This window comes from Rhipicephalus sanguineus, chromosome 1 (assembly GCF_013339695.2).
Source record: "Rhipicephalus sanguineus isolate Rsan-2018 chromosome 1, BIME_Rsan_1.4, whole genome shotgun sequence".
In the NCBI taxonomy this organism is placed as follows: domain Eukaryota; kingdom Metazoa; phylum Arthropoda; class Arachnida; order Ixodida; family Ixodidae; genus Rhipicephalus; species Rhipicephalus sanguineus.
In genome coordinates this window covers 150621118-150639541 of record NC_051176.1, presented here as the reverse complement: position 1 = coordinate 150639541, position 18424 = coordinate 150621118, and the positions used below count along the sequence as shown (strand labels likewise).

General features: G+C 48.3%; 1 protein-coding gene and 1 long non-coding RNA gene across 3 annotated transcripts in view; one reads left to right on the top strand and one right to left on the bottom strand.

Moving 5' to 3' along the window:
• Nucleotides 1–4154: 4154 nt before the first annotated feature.
• LOC119400222 (uncharacterized) overlaps nucleotides 4155–18424 on the bottom strand; it is a 91400-nt gene continuing 77130 nt past the window's right edge. Inside the window, exons 2-3 of the long non-coding RNA XR_005185038.2 lie at nucleotides 5192–5357; nucleotides 4155–4351 (exon numbers count right to left, since the gene is read on the bottom strand). This is a non-coding gene — a long non-coding RNA (uncharacterized LOC119400222). The remainder of the gene's footprint in view (nucleotides 4352–5191; nucleotides 5358–18424) is intronic.
• The window catches only part of LOC119400214 (frequenin-1), a 271350-nt gene continuing 263684 nt past the window's right edge, over nucleotides 10759–18424 (top strand). Inside the window, exon 1 of one of the 2 annotated variants that reach the window (XM_049417196.1) lies at nucleotides 10759–11286. Coding sequence is in view for 1 of the 2 variants with exons in the window: in XM_037667220.2 (XP_037523148.1) it covers nucleotides 11223–11286 (64 nt within the window). In the remaining variant the exon portion in view is untranslated. The remainder of the gene's footprint in view (nucleotides 11287–18424) is intronic. The other variant, XM_037667220.2, reaches the window with a different exon arrangement.

Here is an 18424-nt window from a genome sequence, read left to right as displayed (position 1 = left end):
CGGCTGAAGGAGAGGTGAAACGCGCCGGCCATCTCCGTCGCATGAAGTGTGCTTGCGATAACATCGCCACGAACCCGAGGCCTGTATTCAATGGCTCCTCAAGCAGAGAGGAAACGCCCCGGCCGTCTTTCGGTGGAGGGAAGAGTGGGGAGCTGCGTCGCTCGAGCAGCAACTGCGAACTTTGCTCCTAAGGGCGCGCTATCTTAACAGGCATCGGGAGACTGCTCGTAAACTTGCTGTGCTCTCAAGTATTACTTCGCTCTTAGATGACTGACAGCACGAAAACCACTTCGGTCTCTGGAGCGACCGTATTCCCTTAAACCAGCGTTTTGTTGAGTTGCGCGAGATCGGATCCAAAAGAGTTATAGCTGCTAGACTTATTGCTTCGCACTTGCGGCGAAACTGTGAGTGTTGGATAGGCCGCAGCATTGGATGGAGGCGCGCGATTTTGGGCCATTTGAGCGACCCGGTGATGCTAATTTTTTTTTCTTCAAATGGCGATAAGAAGGTCAAGAATGCTAAATGTAACGTTTAGGAGGAGGTTCTTTTTGTAAGGCCATCCGAATGGGGCATACTGATATCAAAAGAGCTTTGATGCGAGTTATAGACTCCAAGCATTTTTTTTTCTGCCACATGATACTGTGCGCATATGATCTAGTATTGCTTGTGGCACGCCCCTTTGTGTTCGGCTTTCTTCCGTGCTTTTGCGCGTTTCTGCACCGCAGGTATCATATAAGCGTGCCTGCTTCAAATCAAATAGTCGCGAGTGCATTGTTTATCTACGCATTTGTCTTCGCAACGTGAATGTAGCTTTCGCGCGGAGGTATCCTAACTGAATAGGACAGTTGTGAAGTTTCAGTGCGCCCAAGCGGTGATGGCAACCATCCATCGACTGCAATAATGTAGTATTTACAGAGGATAATATAGGCATTGGTGTCAAGCAAGCTATAAAAATTAAGCGGTGCAGCTGTGAGGGAAGGAGGCATTTTATAATTTTAGGGGAAATGCCTCTAAATAACGTATTCTGGTAGGTCACATCAAAATACCGCTACACTATGGAGTAGTAGAGTTAGAATGGTGAGTTTCATTAGGCATCCCAAAAAATTATCATAACAAAAGTCAAAGAGCATGGTTACCTGAATGCTTTGAAGTCTAGCACGCGCAATAACGTTGGTTGACAAGATCATATAACGAAAATCACAAGGTCTCTTTTAATGCAGTCGCCTAAGACGACTCGAAGGACGACGAGTCTGTCAATTTCCCCCCTAGTCAGAACCGGACAAGTGCAGGCAAACGAAGTTTGCGGGCACGCAGGACGAGTCTGTCAATTTTCCCTTAGTCAGAATCTGACAAGCACAGACAAACGAAGTTTGCGGGCGGGCAGGGCGAGTCTGTGAATTTTCCCCTAGTGAGAACCGGACAAGTGCAGGCAAACAATGTTTGCGGGTGCGCAGGACGAGTGTGTGAATTTCCCCCTAGTCAGAATCGGACAAGCGCAGGCAAACGAAGTTTGCGGGCACGCAGGACGAGTCTGTCAATTTTCCCTTAGTCAGAATCTGACAAGCACAGACAAACGAAGTTTGCGGGCGGGCAGGACGAGTCTGTGAATTTCCCCCTAGTCAGAATAGGAGAAGCGCAGGAAACGAAGTTTGTGGGTGGGCAGGACGAATCCGTCAATTCCTCACCTATACAGTCAGAATGGGACAAGCGCAGGCAAACGAAGTTTGCGGGCGAACAGGAAGAGTCTCAATTTCGCCCGTCAGAATGGGACAAGCGCAGGCAAATGAAGTTTGCAGGCGGGCACAATGAGTCTGTGAATTTCCCCCTAGTCAGAATCGGAGAAGCGCAGGCAAACAAAGTTTGCGGGCAGACAGGAGGAGTCTCAGTTTCGCCCGTCAGAATCGGACAAGCGCAGGCAAACGAAGTTCGCGGGCGCGCAGGACGAGTCCGTCAATTCCTCACCTATATAGTCAGAATCGGACAAGCGCAGGCAAACGAAGTTTGCGGGCGCGCAGGACGAGTCCGTCAATTCCTCACCTATATAGTCAGAATCGGACAAGCGCAGGCAAACGAAGTTTGCGGGCGCGCAGGACGAGTCCGTCAATTCCTCACCTATATAGTCAGAATCGGACAAGCGCAGGCAAACGAAGTTTGCGGGCGCGCAGGACGAGTCTCTGAATTCCCCCCTTCGGAATCGGAGAAGCGCAGGCAAACGAAGTTTGTGGGCGGGCAGGACGAGTCCGTCAATTCCTCACCTATATAGTCAGAATAGGACAAGCGCAGGCAAACGAAGTTTGCGGGCAGACAGGAGGAGTCTCAGTTTCGCCCGTCAGAGTCGGACAAGCGCAGGCAAACGAAGTTTGCGGGCGCGCAGGACGAGTCTCTGAATTTCCCCCTTCGGAATCGGAGAAGCGCGGGCAAACGAAGTTTGTGGGCGGGCAGGACGAGTCCGCATTTCCTCACCTATATAGTCAGAATCGGACAAACGCAGGCAAACGAAGTTTGTGGGCAGACAGGACGAGTCTCGATTTCGCCCGTCAGAATCGGACAAGCGCAGGAAAACGAAGTTTGCGGGCGCGCAGGACGAGTCTCTGAATTTCCCCCTTCGGAATCGGAGAAGCGCAGGCAAACGAAGTTTGTGGGCGGGCAGGACGAGTCCGTCAATTCCTCACCTATATAGTCAGAATCGGACAAGCACAGGCAAACGAAGTTTGCGGGCGCGCAGGACGAGTCTGAATTTCCCCCTAGTCAGAATCGGAGAAGCGCAGGCAACCGAAGTTTGCGGGTGGGCAGGACGAGTACGTGAATTCCTTACCTATATAGTCAGAATCGGACAAGCGCAGGCAAACGAAGTTTGCGGGCGCGCAGGACGAGTCTGAATTTCCCCCTAGTCAGAATCGGAGAAGCGCAGACAAACGAAGTTTGCGGGTGGGCAGGACGAGTACGTGAATTCCTTACCTATATAGTCAGAATCGGACAAGCGCAGGCAAACGAAGTTTGCGGGCGCGCAGGACGAGTCTGAATTTCCCCCTAGTCAGAATCGGAGAAGCGCAGACAAACGAAGTTTGCGGGTGGGCAGGACGAGTACGTGAATTCCTTACCTATATAGTCAGAATCGGACAAGCGCAGGCAAACGAAGTTTGCGGGCGCGCAGGACGAGTCTGAATTTCCCCCTAGTCAGAATCGGAGAAGCGCAGGCAACCGAAGTTTGCGGGTGGGCAGGACGAGTACGTGAATTCCTTACCTATATAGTCAGAATCGGACAAGCGCAGGCAAACGAAGTTTGCGGGCGCGCAGGACGAGTCTGAATTTCCCCCTAGTCAGAATCGGAGAAGCGCAGACAAACGAAGTTTGCGGGTGGGCAGGACGAGTACGTGAATTCCTTACCTATATAGTCAGAATCGGACAAGCGCAGGCAAACGAAGTTTGCGGGCGCGCAGGACGAGTCTGAATTTCCCCCTAGTCAGAATCGGAGAAGCGCAGGCAAACGAAGTTTGCGGGTGGGCAGGACGAGTACGTGAATTCCTTACCTATATAGTCAGAATCGGACAAGTGCAGGCAAACGAAGTTTGCGGGCGCGCAGGACGAGTCTGAATTTCCCCCTAGTCAGAATCGGAGAAGCGCAGGCAAACGAAGTTTGCGGGTGGGCAGGACGAGTACGTGAATTCCTTACCTATATAGTCAGAATCGGACAAGCGCAGGCAAACGAAGTTTGCGGGCGCGCAGGACGAGTCTGAATTTCCCCCTAGTCAGAATCGGAGAAGCGCAGGCAAACGAACTTTGCGGGCGGGCAGGACGAGTACGTGAATTCCTTACCTATATAGTCACAATCGGACAAGCGCAGGCAAACGAAGTTTGCGGGCGGGCAGGACGAGTACGTGAATTCCTCACCTATATAGTCAGAATCGGACAAGGGCAGGCAAACGAAATTTGCGGGCGCGCAGAACGAGTCTGTCTATTTCCCCCCTAGTTGTTGTTGTTGACCCGGTCAGGGCTTACAGCTTTCCGTTCACAGTTTCTCCTTACGTCAACCTGTTCTGGTACTGCAATCGAATCAGCATAGCTAGGCCTTACGTGCTAACACAGGCACAGTCTGGAAGAACGACACTGACACAGCGGCAAGCAGAAACACGTCTTTTAACATACGTCCGCGTAATATACGTCAACGTGAACACTCGCTCAGCTTGCGGATGCCTTGAATCGATGAATCTTCCCCAGCCTGAGCGAGTCGACGACTTAGACACCTCTCCTGGTAAGTCATCTTCGAAGCAGACGCACGTCGTAGAAGCAGCTCACGAAGTAAACATGACTTTTTGCCGACCTTGAGTCTTCACCCGCTGATATTTAGGAACTGCAAAAAAAAAAAAGAAGAAAATAAAAGGAAAGGAAAGCACACATAATTCATTAGTGAGCAAACACGCTCAGGTAACATTAACATAGCTTACATGAACTTAACGTTTACGTCATACAATATTTACGCTGTACTCTGTGCTTACGCCGTAAGATGCTCGTAATCGTGTCACCCGATACTAATGTGTCAACAATACAATATTCTCTTACGGCAGTAACAAAATGTAGGCTGCGAAATGTTTATTTTGCATGCACAATTCCTTGAAGAGGTTCTGCATCCCAAATTACGCATCTTGTTTTTATAGGCCGTTTGCTTGCTATAGGCCTTGATGACTGCTGTGGCACCAGTGAAAGCGGCGAGAGCAAATGTAAACATGGGCTGCAGGGTTCCCGTACGGCAAAATGTAAGGCGCGTTTTGATTGCAACCAGGCAAATCCGAGTAAAATACAAAAAAGCACGCCAATTTTTATAGTCTGCTCTAATTTTGAATTTGTAAGTTCCATAACTTGTTTGAATGTGTCTATCTCGAAAGTTCTTTTCGCATTGATCTCAGGACGATACAAGGGACGCGTTGCAATGTAAAATTCGGCGGGTAAAGTTTGGGTGCAGGGCCACTTTAAGATTTTCAATACGCAGTTTGCTGCACACATACTTGCGTAAATAAACGATTGAAAGGCGAGACCACACGCGAGCAAATAATGGGGCTGAGGTTGTAATATACAGCGTGGTACATGTATTTACACACCGTTCATTATATTCCTTGAACTTACTGCTCTTGCTCCAATGGTGTTGTAATGGTTTACGTTCTGGCTTACGGCAAGAACGAATCGCTGACATTACCGGTTGGAAGTGCAGAACACATGGAGGTTTGTAGCAGCCGATGTGCGACAAGAAGAAGCAACCAAGTACTTTGGCGTGAGTCAGCAAGCCACTTCGAGGCGTTGTCGAAGCAGTTGAAGGCCTGGGCATCGCAAGACACGACGCGAATTCTGCTGCACGCCGGATCCTGTGAAGGAGACAAGTACGCATATTGCTGCAGTGGAAATAAGAATAAAAAGCACGTCGTTTTTGCATTAAGGAGCTATACAGTCGCCTAATAAAGCTTTTTGGAAATAGAGGAGCTGAAAAGTTGGGATTGCAGGAAGCATCTTGTGACAACATAGTCCGAGGACTATGTTGAGGGCAGGGGAAGTGTCCACGTGGGCCACTCATCCCCTCCCCTCCCGCTGCTAATAACGGGCGCGTCTGCGGGGGTCAGTCTCGCTCCGACGTTTTCTTGTTCGTTGAGCGGCTGTGGTGCGCCCGAGACGCCGAGCACTCGCGACGAGACGACTGCGACAACGCTGCCGGTCGTTTTGCTACAGCGAACACGACCTTACGAGGAGAGATGCTTATCAAGAGCCCGCTAGGGGGTTTATAAAATACGTGGCGAAAACATTGCGGAAACTTACGAGGAAGGTGTAATACCTCACGAAAAGGGAGTTTGGCTGTCAGATGGTTTTCACGGCGGGGAACTGGCTGGATTTTTAACAGCGAAGTTGTTTAAGCTGTCGGTTACTTGTGCTCCGTGGTGCAAAACCCCTCAGGTGGGTACGCGCCACAGGAATCGGGCAAGCCCCACTACTGTGTACAACAGGTGCGAGTGTCAAACCAACACGTGAAAGAGAGAAAAATAAAGAGAAATAAAGGGAATAAAGACATAAAAAGATAAAAAGACAAAAACACAGAGAAAAAGAAACAGAGAAAGAAATAGAAGGAAATGGATACAAAAAAGAGATACAAGAAACTGAGAGAAAGGGAAAGAAAGAGGAGAAAGAAGGAGCGAAATTTCTCACACTTCAGCAAATATACAGTTATCAAGACCGTTACAGATTTGTTTTCACGGACGGATCCACAACGGTTGAGAGCTCGACTGCGGCTTTCCCATACCGGCATATAAAATAGAAAGATTTCCGACTTTCTCGAAAGACGTCCTCTGCAGTAGCGAAGCTTGTTGCTCAGCTACAAAATTTATTGCTGAAAGTGAGCAAAGTCACAACTGGATAATATATTCCGACTCCAAAGAAGCACTGCAAATTATTTAGGAATTTCATTTTCATATAGATGATAGCATCATATATGAAATCCTGAAAATAATGACCAGCGCTTCTCTGGCTGGTCACGAGATCTGTTTTCAATGGCTAGCGAGCCACGTAGGAGTGTTAGGAAACGAGATTGCAGACAAATTAGCCAATGCGGCGCACAAAAAATGTCACTTGACACCACTGACTGTTTCCTACTGAGAAATAAGGAATGTTCTTTCCGGACTACGAAACAAATTGTGCAAGGCCGCTTGGTTTGATAAGTCTTCACTCTTGTATCAAATAGATACGTTTCTGCGATTTACACCGAATCAAAAGATCGATCGGCCATTTGACTCACTCCTGCATCGTCTACGATTAGATGTTGCATACACACTTCACTTCTTGTGCCGCATCAAAGAGGAATGTTCCCACACTGCAACCACTGTGATCATCCCGATGCGTCAGTGGAGCATATCATCATAGAGCGCCCGATATACGACGAACAACGCGCTCAACTGAGTGATCGATTGAACAGACGACCACTTACAATTAGCAAAGTGCCTGGACCGTGGCCACATTCCGATAATCAAAGACGCGTAGTGAGCCCCCTTCGTGATTTTTTAGTCGACACAAGTTTAATGAGCTGTTTATAGTCGTTATTATTGCTCCCTTTAATAGTGTTGAGTTATTAATGAATATATCTCATAGCCACAATATATATGAAAGTGCATAACAAAAAATGGCGAAGCTTGCACTAAGTCGTCCAAGGCTTGAAACAGCGATACTGGACGATTCCGAAGTCTAATCTGGTTGCTTCTATAGGTTGTTCCTAGCAGGGGCGTAGCCAGATATATTTTTCGGGGGGGGGGGGGGGGGGGGCTAGATTAGTCACGACACGGATACCCTGTCGTGAAGATTCACTTTTTGCGGATCTGCTCGGCGCCGTCGATTTCGTTCTCGCGCAGCGGCAAGCCTCGCTTCTCGGATCGCGGCTTCTTCCTCGGGAGTGGGATTCAGCTTCGGACTACCCATGGCTGCGTAGGGTTAGGCGCGAGCTGTACACCAGCTTTTATAACCGCAAAGTATCACGTTACAGTGGCGTGTTTCCCCATTGGTGTGTGGTGCCAGCAAGACGCTCTCGGATTGACTACTGCTGTAGGTGGCGTGATCGGTGGCGGAGTACAAGCAGGTGGTACCAGGGGCGTAGCCAGAAATTTTTTTCGGATGGGGGGGGGGGGGGGAGGTGTTCAACCATACTTTAGGTATGTTAGGTATACTTTAGGTAAATTTCGGGGGGGGGGGGGCTTGAACCCTCCCACCCCCACCGCCCTTGGCTACGCCCCTGGATGGTACAGTAGACCATTTGATTATTTTAGCGGGAACGGGCCACATGACTAGTAAGGGCACTTTTGGCGGGAATGTGTCACATGACCAGTGGCGTCATCTTTTGGCGGGAACGTGTCACGTGATTCCTAGCTGTGACGTCATGTTACGTGACTAACCATGACATCGTGACGCAGTGGCGTAGCCAGGGGGTGGCACACCGGGCCCGTGCCCCACCTCCCCCGAAATTTTTTTCGCTATGGCATAAAGTGCACAAAATGACACTCGACCACATCTGCCTGCCCACTTTAGATCAAGGAGATGCACCCCCCGAAAAAAATTTCTGCCTACGCCCCTGTCGTGACGTCGTCGTTGGCGTAGGCCTTCGATCGCTTCGGGGTCTTCTCGCAGCCGTCGTTGCCTTTCCCGTTCCCTAATATTGTCTCGCTGTACGTACTCGGGGTGTTCGGCTCGCCGCCGTCGCTTCGCAGCCATATGTTGGTCTAACTGTTGCCTTCTCCATTTTTAGTGGACAAGTGGTGAGCTGTGGGATTTACCCAATTTCTGCGACACATACCCGTTTATGGATGCACAGTGGCACATACCCGTTAAGATGATGATAGTTTTCTGCGATCGACTAACAAGGAACGATTTGCTAAACAGCTTCGCTGTTGATATTGCGGGCAGTTTGCACTAAGTCGCGCAAAGCTTGGCACAGCGAAGCCCAGACACGCCGCCGCTCGTACTCCTCGTAGACAGACACGTCTAGCTTCGAGATGTGCAGGCTTCCTCCTCGGAAGTAAGCAGCTAGGCTAGTCACTATAGAGCGGAGGTTACGCACAGTCTCCGTCGGTGGGCGTGGCTTAGCTACTGCGCATGCGCGGTTTGGCCAGATGGTGCGGTATCTGGTCGCTAGACGACGGGATGCTTGCTTCCTCTTTCTTTCCATCTTTTTTTCTCTCTGTACTTCTTTCTCTCTCTTTCGTTGATCTCTCTTTTTCCATCTGCATTTCTTTCTCTCTGTTTCTCTCTTTCTCATTCTTTCTGTGCTACGCTTTACTCTCTCCCCTTCTACTTTACCTCCTCCTCACCATCACATCTCTCCTCCCCACCATCACTTCCCTTTCCCACCCTCTTGCTACACTACACTATACAAGGTTATGCTACGCTCTGCTAACATACATGGATATACGAGTGGTTAGGACGCTCGAGGGTACGCGGGTTCGAATCCCGCCTCGTGAAGAATTTTTTTGGCAAGTTCCTGGACAGCCGCTAAAGAATCGGTGAATACGTCAAGTTGCTTAATTGTAGACAGCTTAGAGGTGACATCCCGCACTTCGTCATGGATGGCTTGAAGTTCTATTACAAGAAGACTGGCTTCCGTAGATAGATAATGCTGGGGACCACTGATGAAATTATGCGTGGTACTTAGGAATGACGTCCTTCCGCCGTCTTGTAGGATGGCAGCATCAGTATAGACTTTGCAGACGTTAGCGCATGGTGCTTCGATGATAGAGCGTTCTTCAATAATACCTGATGGATCGCTGCGCCGTAACTTAGTTGTCTTATTAGATGTGATGGCGGTGAATTCCCAGGGAGGCATTGTATCGGACTGGTGGTCAATGGGAGACCCGCGTTGAATGAAAGTGAGCATGCAACGCAGCAACACTGTACGGTCACCGTAAGGTGTTCGGCATGTCTTAAAACATTGCCACATTTCGAAAACCGTAGTAGACTTCACGTGCATGCGTGCGAGTGCGGACATCAATGTGGACGCAGGCTAGCACGAATGACTAGCGCGTGGCGCTAATCACGGTACAACTAATCGAGCTATATGTGTCTCGTTGCCACGCGAAGAGTTAACAATCTCCAATTATTCGAACGACTTATTACATACAAAAGACGCATGTTGCGTTCGCTTATTAGGCCTACATTTCAAATTGCCCTGTCCATGTGTACATCTTGTAAAACTGGGTGCCATGGGTGCCAAATCAAGCACGGTGCCTGCTATATCCCTTGCAGCACCTGTGTAGTATGTGCCATACCTCTGGTTTGTGGCAAGACCTACGTCGGGCAAAGTGGGCGCTGCAATAAATGAGCGACTTAGGGAACATGCACAAAAACTAGCTAACAATGTTGACAAAGGAGTACATCTCGTTGCCCATCTTAACTCCTGGCACAACTGTGCTCCGCGATTTCGCGAGACGTTGCTTCTCGGCAGAAGCAATAATGAACATGCGCGGCTGGCCTGGAAGCATACCACATCAAGAAAAGGGGAGCTGATGGTATCAGTGATACCGCTATTTCTTTGTACTCCTCTAAATATGAATTTACGCGTGCGCATCGTGGTTAGGTATTTGTGTTTTTACATGTACAATACGACGGTACGCGTGCGCATGCAAGGATTGTGGCTGTGGCATATATAGGCGGTACTGAGAGAAGAATAAAGCAGTTGTTAGTAAACGTCAGTGCTTGTCTCTTCTATTCATTGTGGTCCGTCTTGATTTACGCTGAACTTCTCTTCTTAAATGAACATCTCGTGCACCGCATAAAACATAGTGTTGCGTCAGCACGTCGCCATCTACTTAACACCGTTGGAGTTGCGCTTCCTACCGGACTGGGGTGTGGACCCGGACTGGGGTTCGTTTATATTTAATAAAGTCGTTCTATCTCTCTCTACCGCGCGTTTCGCGCATTGAACAGCGGCGTGGAAACGGTTCGAACATCATTGTCGCAGCGGCTCTGGCTCGTAGCCCCGCGGCGCGCGATTTCTTCTCTCCCTTCTTACTCTGTGACGCTAATGTCAAACAAGAGATGGCGGCAGTGCAGCTGCGCTAAAAGCGAGACTTCGCGGCAGTGGCGCGTGGCTCCGCCCAGCGACGCACTTCGGTAGTCGTGAGGTGCTTTTACGCGCACGCACAAAGAAAATTATAACGATTTTTTTTTCTTCTTCGTCCGTACTGCGCCGCTTCCTCTCCCTCTCATCGCGATTAGATTGGCCGGAGAGAGAGCGTTCGCGCTCCTGGCAGCGGTGGCGGCGGCAGCAGCAGCGGCAGCTCGGTTACGCGCGCGCCGCCGTCGGAGCCCGAGCCGAGGTTTTCGCTCCCGCACACGGCGGCAGTCGGCGCTGGCGCGGTACGCACACACCGTGTGTAGCTAGCCGCCGCTGGTGGGTCCGCACTCGTCGCTCTCTCGCGTCGTCCGCCGCTTGCGGTCGCAGTCTCTGCCGGCGCATTCGAGCCGTCGAACTCTCGCGTTCAGATACTGCGACAAGAGCTCGAAAGACCACATATTGCGTGCGGCGGCCGGCGCTTCTGTGTCTGGTCGGGCGATGCGGCCCTGCCGCAGCGACCGGAGGTGAAACAGCCCCCGCGGGAAGGAGAAGCCGACGAACAGGCAGGCCGGCCGTGACACCGCGGCGACGGTAGGTCGTCCGTGATCGTCGAGGCCCGACTTTTTCCTCGCCTTCGAGCGCGAAGCCGGCCATGGGCAAGAAGAACAGCAAGCTCAAAGGGGAAGTCGTCGCCCGGCTGGCCAAGGAGACTTACTGTGAGTACACGTCTCCCTTCTGCATCGGCAAACGTGTTGCATGGAAGACACTTCTCATCTTCGTCGATCCGCACGCGAACGCCTGCCAAAGGCCTTCTGCGTGCGAATCGACGTAGAATATACCGGCACAATCGCCCGTTTGGGTGGGCGTACTCGCACCATAGGCGCAGACAGTGCCGCAGTGGAGTGGCCGGCGCAATTTTGTTTGTGCAGATACCCCGCACTTTACGATGAAAAGGAAAATGACAACAAAATAAAACGAGACGGCGAATATCTACGAAGAGCCTGCCGTATTGGTACTGTTGCTGCCTGTAGGAACAATCGCGTGGTTGACTCTCGAAGAAACGATTAAGCAGTGCGGCGCGAGAAGCCCAGCGTTGTCCTGAGCAAGACATCTCGAATCCTGTAACCGGAATGAAGTGATTAAGACGGCAGCTGTAAACAGTTACAATTGCGAGCGAAACATCAGATTTCAGAGAAAGGGTGCAGCCTGATTCTCGCATTGAATGGGTGTGCGCGCGCTACTACCCGAACAACGAAGCTGCGATGTTTTGGGTGTGCCCCATTACAGCGGCGGCGATCGCAATTAGTTTAATTACTCTGGCGCACAGATAGATTCGGTGTAGCGCACAGAGAGAGCAAGAGCTGGCGGATAGCTTTTCAACTGCAGAGCAGCGCGCCTTTGACACGGGTATAAACTATCCGCAGGAGGAGCAGTCTCTACTTACTCCTTTTGATGTATAGTGCATTGCTGCCCCTCCTTTTAAACAAAATAAGTGCTTCTTCGTCCTGCTGGCCGCTTCCTCCAGATTCACCGAATTAAGATAAGCTGCACGTAGACTCACCTGTACGCTAAACATTTCTGGCGTCACTGTGGTCCTTACCTCAATGCTGCGGGCTTGCGTTTTCGCACAGAAGCAGTGGGTAGACATTAGCACGCGCATTCATTGAATCGGGGATGGCGGCTTTGCTAGCCCAGCAGTGTCGTAAATATGAGCATTGAAGCGCACCGATGCTTCTTATCTTTTTTCGGAAAGGAGGTGCGTTCGCCAAGATCACACTGAGCACGATTCGGACGGTATTGTTGCAGTATGTTGAAAGAAACAAAGACTGGAACGGACTAGTCGCTTCTCGTAGGGCACCGGTTGCCGTAAATAGGAAAACGCAAGTGCCGCAGCAACGACATTTCCCTGACGGTTAGTTGTGGTGAAATGACAGGCAAACTGACTGACCGTGCGCCCCTTCATTTCTGCGTGTGCAGCATTTAGAATACATCTATCACCTGTTTAAACGAGATGCCGAAGTTTAAGAAAATTTTGGGTTTTTACGTGCCAGTACCACGATCTCATTATGAGGTACATCGTAGTGTGGACCTCCGGAGTCACTCTGGCCAGACGCGTAGCAAAGGGAGGGGGGGGGGGATTTCAAACCTCCTCTCCCCCCACCGAAAATTTTCAGTTTTGCTTGCGTATATACGTATACACGTACACATACATACGCATACACGAACATACATAAAGTATGGTCGAACACCCCCGCGATAAATTTCTGTCTACGCCCCTGACTCTGGCCACCTGGGGTTCTTTATAACGTGCACCAAATGCGTGGTATACGGGCGTTCTTGCACTCTGACTTCATAAAAATGCGGGCGCGCGCACCTCAGCCGGGATTTGAACCAGTGCCCTCATGTGCTGCAGCGTGGCGCCGCTAAGCCACTGCAACGAGTATGTTCAAGTTCTGGACATTGAGGTAGTGAATTTGCCCATTCTGCTACCACGCAACGCATTGCAATTTTCATGCAGCTGACCGGCTTAACATTTTCATCAGTTACTTAAACAACGACATGGATCGGTGTCCTCGATCGATAGACGCTCTTTATCGGCGACGCAGCGGAATAATTAATCTTCGGTGAATCAGTAATCCCAAGATTAAAAGCCCGGTCGCGGTGTAAATCACAGCGCTTGTAATGCGTGAAAAAGTCACACGTCGACATCGGGTGTTGCAGGTCTATTGTAAAAAAAAAATGAAAGTGCTGAAGCTGGTACAGTCGGCCATAACATAACACGGACCGTCTGCGCCGTCTAGTGCCAATATTGCCGTTTGCTGTCGAGAGCATCTTGATGTGAAGTGAGGGCCAGGCAGGCACATGTGGTAGAATGTCATTTTGAGCTCTGTATGCCATGTCAAAAAAAAAAAAAAAATACACACCGGGCCCCTGCCCCCCTCCCCCCCCATGCCTACACCACTGTTCGTAGTCACATGTCACGATGCATAAAAATGAGTTTATGCATTTCTCTCGGTCGCGTCAGAAAACATAATACGGCTCGTGAGCTAGTATGATAGACGCATCGACGCATCGGGCAGAAAAAAAAAACACAAAAAAAACATGCATATCTAACGAAACTTAAAGGGGCCCTGCAACACTTTTCCAAGTAATCATCGAATGACGTCACTATCGGAGTTTATTGCCTCGCCAATCGACTGCCGTAAGTTTTTTCAAAATCCGTCAAGTGCGAGCGGAGTTACAGGGATTTGTCGCACGCTCTAAGTACTTTCTCTCTCCTTTCGTTCCAGCGAGCGCGCTCAAAGCTACGCAGCGGGGCAATGAAAAGAGGCTACTTCCGTACGTCATTGCGCGTCATTACCTTGAGCACTTTTTTTTCTTGCTTTCTTTGAACGCGCGGTTCAATTTCAGTGTGATCACGAGCGCGCTGGTGAAGTATAGAGCGGCGGACGCGGGCACACCGCAGTGGCTGCAGCGGTAACTATGCAGCTCGCGATGCTCAAATTAGCCAATGAACGTGTCCCTCTGCTTTTGGGTATGTGACGCAGTTGATGTCGCGTATATGGTATCATTTGTCGAGAGGAGAGCGAGCGATTTCTAGCTTACCTTGACATTTACTTGCAAATTCCATACCGCATGCTGCGCTATAATGTTTGGCTCCTCTGTTCGCGGCAGCGTAGAGTATACCAGTTGGCAACATTTTCTAACCATGTTCAAAAAGTGTTGGAGGGCCTCTTCAATGTATATGTTATTTCATATGTGTATATCTATGCGATCAAAATCTCCGCTAGGTGGGGTGCAAACCTTGCACATCGTTGGTGTAGGTACAAGGCCAGATCGACGGCGGAGCGTCAGCGTTGTGGAAAGTGCGCCAAGCGTCCGTACGCCCTTGCTTGAACTTGGGGCATTGTTGAAGGTTTTTTATTCCGCCTGATGAGGCGTTTGCATCTGTGGTGGTCGAGGTTGGAGCGTCGCACTTCGGCACTGGACGCCCGAAACTCAAATCAAGTCGTCGGAACATTTTCTATTTATATTTACTTATTTACAAACGCCATTTCACTGCCGTCGCCGTTTGAATCCCAGGTGGTGGAAATTTACGGAGTCTTCTGTGCACTACGGCGTCTATCATAATCATATCGCGGTCTTGGGACGTGAAACCCCAGCAGCTATATTATTATACTTTCGCCACATTAAAGGGCACTGGAGGTTAACTACATGCCCTTCATGCGCGCCTCCCATTAGCACCTACGCCGTTGGCTTCAGACGGACTCAAAGGACGATTCTTCCGAGCTGAAGGTCTTATCACTCACGCGATCAGAGAAAAAATAAACTAGAAAACAAGTGCATGAACATGTACGTACAAGCTAATATTGCAAAAGATATCGCGCTATTCTACAGAGGAAAAACTGTGTCACGTTGTCAGAACGCGTTTTATGGAAGGCATTTCCAAATTGGTGCCAATCTTAGGATAACAGCTTGGCATACTCAGCTTCCGTCTCGCATTTTCAACTGGCGTGGTAAAGTAAGTAGAATGACTGAAATATTCCTAATCAGATAAGGGAACTTTGCGGTCGAGTGTCTTTTACAATTTATTGGCTTTTCAAGTGGGAAACTAATTTCTTTTGTCAATTAAACATGCGCCTTACTTTCCTGATGAACGATTAGTAAAGCAGCAGTCACAACTATAGCGCAAATGATTGAATGCTCGCAAAACTTGTTTTATTTTCATGGAACGGTTGGAGTGAGTTATCGTGAGTTAACGTTCGATCCTATATAGTGCCCATCCATTTGTCGATCTGTGTGTAAGCGATCGTTGTGCTTCCCCGCTCGAATCGTTATTAGCGTTGAACACGTTGTTGCCGTTAAGGTCACTTTCATCTGAATACGAAATCAGCCCTATTGTTATTCTTTTTACACTCGTCACTAGTCGCTGGCTATGGGTCCCACCACTTTTGGTAATCTGTAAGCCCGTTTTCAGTATAGATTTCATTTTATCAGTCGTGAAATAATGACCGCCCTTTAAGAACGGAGTACCGCTTGGGACGATTTAGAAAGTCTAACCCTTCAGACTAATCAAAAGCAGAAGACAAAAAGACAGGCACAAAGAAAGATACTGTGTGTCTACGTGTATTTTGTTATATATATATATATATATATATATATATATATATATATATATATTATATATATATATATATATATAGTGTGCATGCAGATAACGTCGCATTTTTCATCTCTATAGCGAATTCGCATCCCCGTTTGCGACCTCTTTCGATGAATGATATGCGCGCGCATCCATTACTGCGTGTACTAGCCGCGGCACCGCAATACCGCATTGCGTAAACGCTTGCTAAACTGTAAAAAAGGTTGCTCTATACCACAGCGTACACGATAATGTTCACCATAGCAAACGCGCGTTAGTTACACGTCGCTTTGCTGTCGTTTTCTTACCCCTTAAAAGCGTTAATGGCGTTCACTTTCCATGCAGGAAACGTTTCCGCGCCATTTTTTATATATTCGTCTCCTATAACATAAAGACAAACAGCGCAGTAACGCACGATCTGCGTTACCCCCCCCCCCCCCCCCCCCCCCAAAAAAAAGTGTGTGTATTAATTTGATATTGACATACTTCGTGCGCTTAAAAATGTCCTTTTATTTATTTTTTTTTCTTTAAAAGGCACTATTGGCGTCCTAAACAAATCGCGCCCCGTGCGCACCGGGTGCACCGTTTAGTCCGATCATCGCGGCGCCTGTGGGCACCGGTGCGATTTGTCGAAGATGGGCTGGATGGATGGATGCGAAACTTTATTGTAAGTCCTGAGGTGCACGACTCAACGCGCAGCGGGCCGCTCCCACGTTGGGACAGTTGCCATTTTTTAATCGCGTTCTAGACGCAGCTCGCCTCAACACGACGTCTAAGAGCTGGTCTCAGCGTGTCCCCCAAAACGCGCACAAACGCACACACAGTCACACAAATAGTAGTTAGTTTTAAAGAGACACTCAAGTGAAACAATGAATCGGTTTATATTGATAAATTTTGCTCTGAGAACTGTAATGTCGTTAATTTCTTTGTCATTGGTTTGTTGACAGAAGAGAAAATCAAGGACAAAGTTTCGTTTTTAAATTTTGCGCTGAAATCGCCGCACGGGGCGTCACGGATTTCGAAATGTATTTTTCGTATTTTGGCGACATTTGCTGCACGAAATTTGCTGAAAGTCGGTATGTTAAGTCTATGGCCCCCTCAGAGGACAGTGCACTCCATTTTTACTGAGCAGGAATTACGTAAGACCCATGAGATGCCACAAAATCTGACGCCACGACGTTTGGTACGAGAATTTCAACGTGGTGTCGCCATCCGCATTTTCTTTTTTGCTTGTTTTCTCGCTAATCAAGCGTCTTCTCGCGGCAAGCGTGGCGATTTTCGAATTGTGAAAGAGGAATTTACTAATATGAGAAAAAACTTTTTTCTCTTTAGTATCCCTTTAATGCGTGCGCACCGGATAGGCGACATGTCCGGCGAACACTTACGTGCACACCAGCCTCGATCTGCGCTTATCCAGAGAAGCGCAAATGTCGGGAACACTTAACGCTTGCTGGTGCCCGCCCCCCATAAAGTCCCTCTTCTCCTGACGAAGTGAAGCTGCGCAGCTTTTACAGGGAGCCCCACAAAGGCAGTCGCGCCTCTTGGGCATCGAATTTCGCTCACTCTTGCGCTGCCATTGGACTCTACATTATGGAGCTTTGATCGGCGGCGCAGGCTGTGCTATTTGCTTTATGGCGAATCTTCTCAATGCATCCTGAAAACAAAGTGAAGTAATTTTAGGAGCGGACGGTTACTACAGGCGGCCCTTATCGAAAAGTATATATATATATAATATATATATATATATATATATATATATATATATATATATATATATATACACACACACACACACACACATAGGGTGTTTCAAGAAATGTGTCCAACCTTCTCAAAAAATCAGGAAAATGCGATATTTGTTCGGGGCTTTCAGAATTGCTTTTTCTGTAGCGGCAGGAATCTTAAGGTAGTTAAGGAAATCATTTAGGACAGTAATTAAGAAAGTTACGTTAATTAACTTTTTAATTAGTGGAGTTAGGTGATTCTGTCAAATGGTAGAATTGAAGTTCATGCGAGGAACTCATCCGAGCTTTGAGATTTCGAAAAAGCGTCCTCTAGTAATTGTTGTGGCGTAATGAAATTCAACGAAATGCAACGTCTTTGAACAACGAAAGCCGTCGAAATCGGTTGAATTTTATTACTTTGTAATTATTACTAGAGGCCACTTTTTCGAAATCTCAATGTTGGGATGGGTTTCTGGCACGAAGAGCTTCAATTCCCCAATTTGACAAAGTCACTTAACTCTACTAATTAAAAAGTTAATTAATTTAACTTTCTTAATTACTCTCTCAAGTCATGTCTCTAACCATCTTAAGATGCCTAGCGCTGCAGAAAGTCATTCACTCATTTTGGACGTCTCAGAAGAATATGGTAATTGCGTTCTTCCATGTTTCTGTTTAGGTTTCGCCATTGAATTTGGTTGAATTTCATTACTTCGTAATTATTACTAGATGCCACTTTTTCGAAATCTCAAAGTTGGGTTGGGTTTCTGGCATGAAGAACTTCAATTCTCCCATTTGACACAACCACTTAATTCCACTAATTTAAAAGTTAATTTAACTTTATTAATTAGTCCCAAATAATTTCTTTAACCATCTTAAAATCCCTGCCACTACAGAAAAACCAATTCTGAAGGCAGCAATCAAATATCGCATTTTCCTGATTTTTTGAGAAGGTTGGACACATTTCTTGAAACACCCTGTATATATATA